Consider the following 12,209-nt stretch of genomic DNA (forward strand, 5'->3'; position numbering starts at 1 on the left):
ACATTTAAAATCATCCAACAATCCCAACCTTAGATATTGTTGTACCTATTAGGTTACATGGGTAACATGGTCAATGTTCCTTGTCTCTCTTTAGCACTGCCAGCATTTACCTCTCAGGTTGTCAGCTCCTTACAAAGGAGTGGTGGTATGTATCACTGAGTTTTGATACAGTAGAGTTAATAGTGGTAGTATCTTTTAGTATGCCATGTAGACGCACCTGTGCATGGCATGTAAGGTGTGGGTGACTTTTGATGCTCTGGCTGTGTTTTGTTTTTATCCATCTTAACCCTTTTTATCTCTTCCATACTAACTTGTAATTGGTTGCATGTTACTTTGTTAATTTGGTTTAGATCCTGCTTGTGATGTGAAGGATTTGCTGTTTGCCAATGTTCTTGTTTCTCTTTATAACGTTGTGGTTCTGGGTTGTAAATGCTGTCATTGGAAGTCAACTTGCAATGCCATATGGTCATTATGTATATTTATCTTTCTTTTCCCATGTCTTGTTCCCTGTCTATTTTATATGTCCAATTTAATAGAAGGAAGACCACAAAACTCTGAAAGTCTTTCTTAGCTGTCCACTGTTTGGGTGGTTAGATGTTTCTCAATTTTGGTCATATTCTTACACAACTTTATTTATTGACACAAACCGTTGACCTTCTCACACCAATACTGTTCTGTAAGGAATGTGTTTATATGTTGTGTATCTGCATTTATCTATCTTTCTAAAATTGTTCATTTTCACCAAAACAATCAACCCTGCTCTTATCACTAACATTTTTGGAATAATTTTTTGATTTAATCATAATTTGTATGTAATAATTAGGTACTAGACCTTTCAGATTCAATTGTTTTGTCTGTGATGTTCTGTCTTCTGCAGGTTCGGGAGAAGGCCTGTTCCGGACTCAGCGCGGTTCCTGAGCAAGAGCCTTTGACACAGGACTCAGACACAGAAACTGAGGAGAATATAAAAGAACGCATTGAAGGCCTCATAAAGAAGAAGTAAAGATGCACTCAATATTATCTTCATGTCTGTCTCCCTGTCATTCATTTCTCTGATGTCCTTATCATGTGTGAGGTGCCTTTGGTGGCTCAGGAGGTAGTAGTAGGTTGTCCACTAACCACAGGGTCAGCAATTTAGTCACTATCTCCTCCTTTCCTTGTGAATGACCGTAAACCCTAAGTCACTTCTGATCTATATCTTTGTTCCTCAATTTTGTTTTAGATAAAAGCATCTGTCAAATGACTAAATGTGAAAGTATCTCTCTGCAGAGAGGATCTTGTCCGTGGACTGCTAGGTATGGAACAACCTGGTTCAGATCCGGAAAACCTTGACTCTGAAGCCTCCCTAAGTTCTGAGAGTCTTTTGGACGACCAGCAGCGCTCTTCTGCTCACAACTCAGAGCCTGAAGGTCAGTTTTGAGGTACTGTTTATACATTCTTTCCTTCTGTGTTTCCGTCACTCGCCTGTGGGTTTCTGACCAGACCACTGGGCCACTGGGTGGGGCCCCTCCTGTCTTTTGTGGTGCAGGTCTGGACCAGTGATGGTGAATGGGGGCGGTGACGTCTGCTCTGTAACAAAGCAGGTTGGAGGAACAGCAACCGTGTGTGTGTTTATGTGTACCCGCGTATGCATGTGTGGCGTAGAACCATGGTCAGAGATAAAAAGAACTTGGCAGCAACTGTTGACCAATGGAAAAATCTTCATTCATTATACATTTAATAAAGTTTTGTTCTTTAAACTGCACTGATGAAGTTCCTGCGCCAAAATGCATTGCTATAATAAAGAAGATTCTACTTCCCCTTGTTTACAGGTGAAGTAGCAACAGCACACCTCTCCTATAGAAACATGCTCAAACATTATTCAGTTGTATTCATTGAACATGTGGGATACCATACCAAACTAAATGTTTGTCTAATTTTACCGGACTAAACATCACTTTGTGGTAAACAGCATGCATGATCTCCCTCTGGTCTTCACCCTCTCAAATCTTTGTGTTGGAAAAAAAACATATTTATCTGTTCCTCCTTCTCTTTCAGGACGTGGTGGCCCTCAGCTGAGGACATGCAGGCGTGTTGCTTTACCAAAACCATCCAACCAGCAATCTAGAGTCCCTGATGGATGTGTCCCTCTGCCAAAAATCCGCTCTGCTAGCTCTATCTCATCTATGTCCAGCTGCACTTCTTTAACCTCTGAATCCTCCAACTCCTTAGTTAGGAATCTGCTGCAACGCCGCAACCCCATCATCCCAGACACAGTTAAGCTCCCCCCAGGCATATTGTCCCAGTCTGCTCCTTTGAGTGCCACTCATACCTTTGCTGCTCCTGGACATCAACCATATAAATTATCGGTCAGGAGAAGAGAGCAGCCAGGCCGCCGTAAAGACAGCACCCAGTCCCTATACATCGACAGCCCAGAGTGTGACCTGTTGTTGCATTTTTCCTCCTGTCCTCCCTCTGCTTCTTCTTCGTCCTCCTCCATCTCCATGGTGACACGCCCCCCGCAACATCAGCACCAAGAGACAGAAGCCTCGAAAGCCCCAAGACGTTTTTCAGACCCAGATATACCTTTTAAGGATGAAGGTCTCTAAACAGATCAGAACAGAAAAGATGGAGAGATGTAGATGGAGGAATAATGGGGATACAGAAATATAAATAAAATATAAAGGGCTTACAGATGATGATGCAGAATTGTGGAAAGCCAGGGTAGGATAAAAATTCAGAATCAAATAGAGGAACATGATGTGTATTTGAAAATAAGTTCTTAAGCATGATCAGATGCAGTGGCCAAACTGGCACTACCAAACTGAACAGAAGTGAGATACAGTGGAGGCTGTACTACTCTGCAAACATGTCTAAAGTCTTGTTACCCTCTATGACAGTAAAAATAAGTGGACAAGATGATGCCAAGCACCTTTCTGTTATTTTAATAAATTGCAGTTTCTTTCAAATTCAGCTGGAACAGAGGCTGTATTTTCTGTAGCCTTATAATAAGCAGAAATTTTGTTTTTGTTTTTCTCTCCTGTTTTTTAACTCATGTGCTAATTCAAAGAAATAATACAGGTCCCAGTTGCACTTTTTTTAGTTCTTCTAATGAGCAAAACATGTTCACATACATGTTAGTGCCTTGAAAATGTACAGTAAGTTGAACAAGAAACTGATTTCTCATTTTAGTATTCTTAACCAGTCTTTGTAGAGTGGGGGAATGTTATTTGGGAAAAGGGGAGGGTACATTTGACTGAGATTTTGGTGGGTTTGTACTGAACAGAAATGAGACACACCACTCGAAGCAAGGACCTAAACATTGCACATTGTGATTGTATAAAGGACAATCTGTTCTCTTTTATCTTTTACCTGCCACACAACAAATACCAGCTAGGAAGTCATTTTAGCCAAGGGAAATGGAAGCAGTGATTAACCTTTTCTTGGAAAAGTAAAATATCCAAGGCCGTCTTGATGCAAACACCTATGCCACCATCTCCTTGACGTCACCTTTTCTAAAATGAACTTCGCTTCACACAGCCTTGGATAGACACTCAAAGACACTAGTGAGCAGCCTCTGCTAAAGCGCTGCTTTGGCAAACATTGTTACATGTAATACTAGTGTTCCTGCTGTTGAATGATATGTGCTTGTTTTTCTGGACTATGAGGAAAATGTGTAGTGTGTAACAGTGTATGATTGGGACTGAATGTCATAATTGATAATGGTTAGTATTAACATGACAATACACAACACGATGCTTCTAAGTCTGCTGATGTGTCTTTTAATCATTCATAATGTTTGAGCTACAAAACACATACTTTGGCAAATGAATGAAAAAAATGTAAACCCAGTTATTTAAGGGATTTATGTTCAGGTTAATTACTTTTTTCACAGATGCCCCTAACCCTTTTACCATCGGTATTTTTTAAGCTTGAAATATAAAGTAAGGATTAGGTGTATATAGAATTAATTCAAAATTCAGTACTATGTGTTTAATTATTTTATCTTCAGACAGTTTAAATCTGTTAGTCAAGTTTTGCAATCTGTGTATCTTCATTTTGTGCCATCTGTGTCTCATTTGGGTACAACAATTGATTGTCTCCCTCTTAAAGGACTTGCATCACTGCCCGTGGACAGCACCAGTGTCCTGCACACATCGGTGCGCGTCCATCCATTGTATACCTTGCTCAAATTGTGTGCAAATGATTCCAGGCTGCTACAAATCAACCATAGACCTCAACACTCATAACTGGGTTTGTTGTACGTTGTTCCAAAGAGACAGAATTGAGCAGTCATATTCTCTCTTTTGAAGGAACGATTGAGGTAGCATTTCATTTTGGTGTGCTCAGGCACAGCAACACATCCAGGTGGCTGTTAAAGATGGATGAAACAAAACCAAACACTACTAGATGGACGTGTTCCAGTAATTCAGAATTTTTTTTAATATCTAATTTTATTGAACCGAGAACAAATACAGAATAGCAAGGGGTTTAGAGACCTACACTCACTGGCCACTTTATTAGGTACAATTTAATGCAATCCAATACAGCGGCTCTGCCATGGATTCTACTTTTACAATGTTATAACTTCTCAGTTTTCAAGTTGAAACTGTCAGAAAGGTGAAGATTCAACTGTCTGTTTATTACTGAGTTCAGACTGGGTGGTGGAATCATACTGAAGTGCATTATAAGAAGTGGTGGTTCTTAAGTCTTGTTCATTTTAAATAGCGTGGCCAGTGAGTGTATATAATCAACAGAGCTGTTGTATTTTTTTGAAGGTTGAATACTTTCAAAATATATTCTAATGCCAACTTTGAAAACAGGAAAGAGTGGTCTACTTTTAATAAATTTACATTTAGGAATATAAAATTTAGCAAATATAAAGAAATTTTATTATAAAATAGCTTTCAATCACCTCTTCCTTGTAATTAAAGATTCCAAAAAGAGTGTCTTTAAAAGAAAAGCAGAAGTCATAGAGAAATTTGATTTGAATAAAAGCAAGGACGTTAGACCAAAACCCTTCAGTAAAAGTCAAATCAAACTCATCTGCTTTGGGCTTGTCCATTCAGGGGTCACCACAGCGGAACCTGTTCCACATGTTGATTTTGCATGAGTTTTTTTTTTTTTTAATATACACTGGATGCCTTTCCTGCAGCAACCCTCCCATTTTTATCTGATTTCGGGATAGGGTGTTCTTCCATTGTTCTGCATGCCTGCTGAAAATTGCTGGCTGGGCGGGGCCACAACTGCTGGGGTGGGATTTGAACCCACGGCCTTCAATCCAATGCTATACCACTGAACCACCAGGCCCCCTTAAAAAGACTTTAGTATAAGTGCAGGTCCAAAATAAAGGCACAATTGTCTCAGGACAGGAATTACTGAAAGAGCAGTTGGTGTCCATGTTCTTTGTAACCATTAAAAACTATCATTTTAACTCATAGTATTTGTAAAGCACTTTAAAAGAGATTTATCTTACTTTATTAGAGAAAATATATTTGTAAGGTAGAGTCAAAACTTTTGTCCAAGGCAAGTTGTGGATAATACCATCCTAGTATGATTTTACTTGAGAAACAGTTACAGTAAGTTGTTGAAATAGTTTTAACTTATTGTTGTAGTGACTGACTTGGTTTGTCTGTGAACAAGAAACCACATCAAGAACAATAGAGAATTCCCTTGGAAATACAGGAATGGAAGAAGCCGAGAAATTTTGTATAATTATAAACTGACCGTTGGGTTTCAAGCACCTGACCAACCATTATGAGATTGTGGGTTGAACCAGTTTTCAAAGAAAATTGATTTGTTTTTGTAAATAATGTTCCTGTTGTTCCAGATATAGTATGTGTGTGGTGTAAAATTATGAGAGAAAAATAAAGTAGCATCTGTCTGTAGAAGTCAGAGAGTTTGATGGGGATCTTTGCAATAAAGTTGCAGACCAAAAGAAACCTCAGAGCACCGATTTTAGAAAAGACATGGGCGGGGATGGCATTCCACATAGAATTAGGATCATTTAGGAAACGTCTTAGCCCAGAGCTCAAAGTTGTAAAATAGAGTTGAAATTAAATAGATTCATACAACCACATTCCCCTTTGTTCATTACTAACAGACTATAATAAATTCTCTTCCATACAAAATCCAGTTACGTTCTGTAAATCTTTTTCAAAGTAGGGCCATCTACATATAAAGCATACATATATAAAGTATGCATACATACATCTGGAGAGACCTTTAACCTTTGAAAGCAAATACCACCCTTCAATGACATATCTCTCTGGGAAGAAGATGGAGGGGTGTCTTATATTGCAGTCTAAATGGGTAACAGGATCTTTAACATAAATATTGCAAATAGGAGTACTGGTACAATTTTTAATGGCCATTCACTCACATTTACTTATATTTAAACATATTCATTCTTAATTTAATCAAATGTAAGGCAACAGGGATCTGGGATGAGTCAATGTGGTATTATTAGCCAGCTGACGGATAGTAAAATGTCTTTCTGCCACCATGATACCATTCAAAGAACTCTGTGAAATATATGTGGCAAGAAACTGAAAGGCACTCAGAAAAAAGTAAGGGGAGACTGGGCATCCTTGTCTAATGCCATGGGATAAATTAAACTGTGGGGAAGTTTCATATTTTAATATTGTTATTTTGTATAAATTCTTAATTGTTTTACAGGAAAAGGGTCCAAATCCGCATTTGCTAAGTACTTTTTAAAAAAACAAATGATGCGCTTGAGAATAAAACACTTCATGAAAATCAAGAAATGGAATATAACTGTCAGTGTCACTAGAGGCATGCATTTTCCTGTCTGGTATGTTACGTCACAATACTGCGACGAATCGGTCGGCTTCAAAGATGGCGTCTAGGTTAGAAATAAATTTTATCAGATTATTGTCTCGCTGTGAATCTATCGCTTCGGAGAAACGAGGCGAGACAGAATGGAGATTAGAAAAGGTAAAACGTCAGGCACACTAAGTAATCATATTTTGCAGTACTACTTTTCTTTCACCTTTTGTAAGCTAAAGTTAGCATGCATGTTGTTGTTAGCTGTAGCCGTTAGGTTCCCAGTTTTTTAGCCACGTCGTCACTGAAAACTGACTAGCACAAATCTCTCAATGAAACAAAAATAACAGCATTTACAAATTAAATAGTTTGATTGTTGTTTTCTTGTAACCTTGGTTAAATCTGCTCCCCAACACAGACTATTATACAAATATTATACCAATTATTCTCGAACTAAATACATCAATAATTTCAAAATAAGACTGCATGTAAAGCAACTAAAACTAATGGCATAGTAAAGGGAAAACAAAATTGCACTAGAATTGCTAGAATAAACGTTTAATTTATATTTTGTTTTATTGACTCATTTTAGATATTAATGGTGTGGATAAAATACTCAAACAACCATAGCCATCAAATGACGCTAATGACGTTTTTTTTAATAATAAATCAATTCAATTAATATTTTTTCTTTGAAAACCCTTTTAAAAAAGCAGTTTAATTAGAAGTCGAGATGTCTAAATCTGACTTTAAAAAAGCCAAACCTAGAAAATATTTGACACAGTATTTGCTTTAAAAAAACAACTACAACTGAAACTGCTAGGTTGACCTAACAAACTGAGTGTATGCAAATGTTTAATTACTGTTTGTTTTTTTGTATCCTAGTATGTTGGTGCCCTGGAGGAGATGTTGGTGGCTCTGAAGAAAAGCCAGAGGTAACACTGTTGTTGAACATGTTAATATATTTATTATTGCTAACAAGTGACACACACACCTATTTGGTCAAACACTTACAGGGACTTTGGCAGACCTATGCAAATTGAGCTAAAGATTATAATCACTGTTAAGTTCTGATGCTTGCAGATTTCCCTGCCATGTGTATTTTCCAGTATTTCTGTCTCTTGTCACACCAGCTTACCGTCCAGTCACATAAGGATTTTGTGTAACAGTTCCGCTGTTCAATAACATGTCATGTTGTCATCCAGTAAACCCACACCAGAAGTCCTGACTGAATATACAAGAAAAGTAGATTTTCTGAAAGGACTCTTAGAGGCAGAGAAACTGGTCAGTGGCTCTATTTTTACCAGATGTGTTTTTATTACTTAAACAAAAATGTGTTATTACTTTATAGCAGAAGTTCATGGTCATTTATGTTTAATTTTAAATGTAACAAAAACCTAAAATAATTGATTTACCCTCAGATTTTTAGACTTTGTCTCCCTCTTGTCCATGTTCAGTCTTCGCCAACAGAAAAGGCTTTAGCTAATCAGTTCCTTGCACCAGGGCGAACACCCACAATAGCTAACGAGAGAATGCCCGCCAGTAAAACTGTCCACATGCAGACAAAAGCCCGATGTACAGGAGAGATGAGGGATGAGCTGCTTGGCACGGTAGGATGAGAAATTTGAGATATTTTATTCATACAGGTCTACAAAAGCTGGTGTCTTGATATTAAATGCTTGGAAACCCATGTCCACAAGCTTCTTAAGCGTGCTTTTCTGTGTCATTACAGGCATTCTCAGACAAAGGTAAAAATTATTTTGCAATTTTATATATCTACTGATAAACCTTTTGACAAACTAACTAACTAACAAACTAGTTTACACTGTACCATAGTAAGTTTCTTTTTACTCTTCAGGCACTTCCGAGTCTGACTTGCGAAACAGAAGGTAAAGCTTTAAACATTATTTCTTGTCAAAAAGAATAGATATAGTCCTATTTATTTTTAAGCTTTGTAGTAGCTGATCACTAATTGTCTCCCAACAGTTCATGTACAGGTAATTCCCAGTCCTGTTGAATTTCTAAGCTAACATAAATTAATTCAGGACCCTGTGGATAATTATTAACTGTTAAGTGCTCTTACGAATAAAGACCTGTGTAGTTATTTTATTACAGAACGTTTTGTTATGACTGTTGATAAAAGCTTCTTCTTCATCCATGCATCAAAATAAAATGTTAAGGCTATCCTACCTTTTGCAGAGGTCTTATTCTGGATGAGCGTCAGTCTGCTGCAGAGCTGGACGCCATCCTGCAGCACCACCACAACCTGCAGGAGAAACTGGCAGAGGACATGCTTAACCTAGCCAGAAATTTAAAGAACAACAGTCTAGCAGCTCAGAACATTATCAGACAGGACAACCAGGTAACTGGGCAGACGCAGTTCTTATAATACTGTTGCTTCACAATATTTACATCAGTGGTTATTGAAATCAATAGTTACTGCAACATTGTTAATGATACTTCTTCCGCTCTGTTTTCTACACAATTTCAGTGCAGAAGCTTGTGAATGAGTGGTAGATAGGAATTGTCTTTTAAGAGTCAACTTTTACTGATGTCTGGGTCTTTCATTTGCTCTTTAAAACAGTGTTATAACTTTGGCTTATTATGCAGCTTTTTGTAAGACTCAAGCTTTTATGGTCCAAAAATGTTTACCACTATTTTATCTTTCATATTTACAATATATTAAGTTTTCTGTTTTACTTGTTTTGGGTGTACGATTGTGTCTAGAGACTCAATGTTTCTTTTTGCCAAACATTTTTTCATCTTGATGTCGACCATCTTATTCCATTTCTGACCACTTGTGGGCAGTATAAGAGAAGTAACTTTCACCATGTGTATAAGCTTATGTTTTCAATAAACTGACTTGTTAGTCAGACTGAGGAATACTAAACATCTTTATTGACATTGACACCTCTTTTCCCTCGCAGACTCTGAGCCAGTCCATGCGTCAGGCAGACCTGAACTTTGAGAAGCTGAAGACTGAGTCGGAGCGATTAGAGCAGCACACCAAAAAGTCTGTGAACTGGCTACTGTGGCTGATGCTCATCCTGGTCTCCTTTACCTTTATTAGTATGATCCTCTTCATCAGAATCTTCCCCAGACTCAGATGATGATTGTGCACAGTTCTGAACTTTTAGTCCTTATATTCCCCTTGTTTACAAGGGGAGTAACTACATAGGCCTCCATAGATCTCCCCAGCATGTTTGTGTGTAATACAGATCAGTTGTGGTGAGAACAAAAACAAAGTGCTTGCACTTTTGAAAGCGAATTCAAAAGAAACATTAAAATGCACAAAGTGCTTTGAAACGTTTTTTTTTTAATTGGACAGAGCATGATTTGACATCTACTTGAAGGGCCTTTTGGAGCAACAGCATAGTCTTAATACTCAGACCTGAGGGGCTTAGCCTTAATTATTTTATTCCCTCATCAGGTAGGTGACTAGCCATTCAGCACATGTATGCACTTTCTGCCTAGGTGGACCTGCAAGCAGCCGTCTTTTGTAGAACATTATTTTCCACCATGCATACATTGAAGAGAGCCATGATCCGTCCAACATTAGATTGCATTAATTGGAAAGAAATCTTTGAAACACAGTAGCTACAGATGATCTAAAGCTTGAAAAGGTTTAGTAACATTTTACATTAAGGCAAACCTTTAACAAATGCTTTATAACACTATAATGTAGTCATACACAGCTGTACGGGCATTGAAGTCCTATTAATGTGCAGTATTTACGACAGTTATATATCAGTCTTCATTTAGGAGTTTTAAAACTACATGAATAAATTGTTTCGTCTTATAATTACAATATTGTGGGATCGAAACCAGATTATGTGGTTAAAACAAAATAATTGCAACAATATATATTTTTTTAAAATTAAAAAATATTAGTACAAATTACAAAACCTATTTTAGGCCACAGATTTTTCTTGTCATCTTCATTTTTAGTTTTAAAAATCATTATTGTGAAAACTTGTATATTTAATTTCCACCGTCTTAAGTCTGTTGTTTAAGAGAATGGAGCTTTTGGTTTCCATAAATGTGCGTCAGGTGATGATATTTGTTGAACTGGTGCAAACTGCCAAGGTTGTTCATTGTCATGGCATAAAATGTTCTCATGAAATGACTGTAGCCCTTTATAAGCAGTGACATATCATTTAGAGCTCCAGTTTTATGTGTGTGTCTGAATGTTATGGCAAAGTAAAGTGATTTTAGAAAGAATAAAAATATTACCATTACCTTTAACTGATGGAGTCACAATTGCATGATCTGTATGTGTATTGCTGGAGCCGTGTATCAGCTTTCCTTATAAACTCAAATTCCATGCAGCGCCCTCTGTCGTCTGAAGAATAACTGATGCACTGACTTAATGGGGCCAGTATGTGTCACTTGTGTCCTTGGAATAGTGCGTGATAATGACCGCCATGAACCTGGTGGTCCGATCAAGTCATAAATCCTAAATTAACCGCACTACTCATTTAGAAGTGATCTGGGGATTAAGGTATGGCTAAATAAAGGCAGTTGCCAAAGAACAAAGCACACAGCGACCATATGTGACACTGGGTCATCTTTGCATTCATCAGCTTTACTTCTGCCTTAACTTCTTTCCGCTTTAAGATAATTATTGATGTAAGCAAAACCCGAAGAAGCTTCTAACATTCCTCCTGTTTTTAGTCTGGCTGTTGACTGAGGCCTGTGTTGCTGACTAGCTTGTCCAGGCTTGCAGCTCTCCCCCCTGGCCCTTCCTCTCTCCCCTCTCCCTGGGTGCTGCCCCACCTCACGGCTGGCTTGGCTGCAGCTTGGCCCATCGTATATTTTAGGATCCCTTGGGGGTGTTTTTCCTGCTGGAAGCTGAGGTATGCAGGGCACCAGGAGACCAAATGAGGCTGTGTCACAGCAGAGGATGATCATCCCTCAGTTTAACCACAGCTGTTTGCGCCTCCATTCTCAGGCCTTTGCTAATGCTTTGGCTGTGTGATCTGCCCTCTGAGGCTGCGTCTCTGCTTTTGACCAGAAACTGCAGTGCATGATTTCATCAGTGGTGTGGTTTCCAGTGGTTATTATGATACTATTATTCCATTAACTTAAAAAGACTTACCCATTTGTGTTTAATCCCCTATGTAGACTCCATAGTGTGGCACGAGTTAAGTCTGAGTTTCTATACTGAGGAAATACTTCTCTGTGAGGCGCATTAATGGAACTTTTAACCTCTGACCTGGTAAACCTGAATTAGTTCCTTCCTTTACTGTTTCCTCACAGGATGATCTCAAAATAGTGTGGCATCGTCTGTGCTCGTGGAAGACCTGTTTTTTAAATTTAGCTTCATCACAGATTGATTTTCTAATTAGGAGTAGTTGCACATTTTCATCACTGCCACAAAACTGAAAGGATTAGCCCAAAACATTTGTTTTCGCTACTTGCAAACATGATGGCCTATACTGATC

At 38.1% G+C, this 12,209-nt stretch overlaps 2 protein-coding genes across 10 annotated transcripts in view; both read left to right on the forward strand.

The window, feature by feature from the left end:
• The window catches only part of si:zfos-588f8.1, a 59,516-nt gene extending 53,637 nt beyond the window's left edge, over positions 1 to 5,879 (forward strand). For 4 of the 9 annotated variants that reach the window (XM_067512121.1, XM_067512124.1, XM_067512123.1 and 1 more), the window contains 4 exons: positions 95 to 145; positions 878 to 999; positions 1,270 to 1,409; positions 2,038 to 5,879. In XM_067512121.1, coding sequence (XP_067368222.1) covers positions 95 to 145; positions 878 to 999; positions 1,270 to 1,409; positions 2,038 to 2,588 — 864 coding nt within the window. In that variant the 3' untranslated portion in view covers positions 2,589 to 5,879. Of the gene's footprint in view, positions 1 to 94; positions 146 to 877; positions 1,000 to 1,269; positions 1,422 to 1,528; positions 1,584 to 2,037 lie in introns of all 9 variants that reach the window. The other 5 variants (XR_010914969.1, XM_067512126.1, XM_067512127.1 and 2 more) reach the window with 5 other exon arrangements.
• A 908-nt stretch (positions 5,880 to 6,787) lies between these two features.
• Positions 6,788 to 11,010, forward strand: use1 (unconventional SNARE in the ER 1 homolog (S. cerevisiae)). The gene is made up of 8 exons (XM_067512130.1): positions 6,788 to 6,936; positions 7,651 to 7,700; positions 7,971 to 8,049; positions 8,223 to 8,375; positions 8,498 to 8,513; positions 8,624 to 8,654; positions 8,965 to 9,127; positions 9,693 to 11,010. The coding sequence occupies exons 1-8, from the start codon at positions 6,796 to 6,798 to the stop codon at positions 9,873 to 9,875; spliced, it is 816 nt and encodes a 271-aa protein (XP_067368231.1). The 5' UTR covers positions 6,788 to 6,795; the 3' UTR covers positions 9,876 to 11,010.
• Positions 11,011 to 12,209: the final 1,199 nt, after the last annotated feature.

This window comes from Channa argus, chromosome 8, assembly GCF_033026475.1.
Source record: "Channa argus isolate prfri chromosome 8, Channa argus male v1.0, whole genome shotgun sequence".
NCBI classification, from domain to species: Eukaryota; Metazoa; Chordata; class Actinopteri; order Anabantiformes; family Channidae; genus Channa; species Channa argus.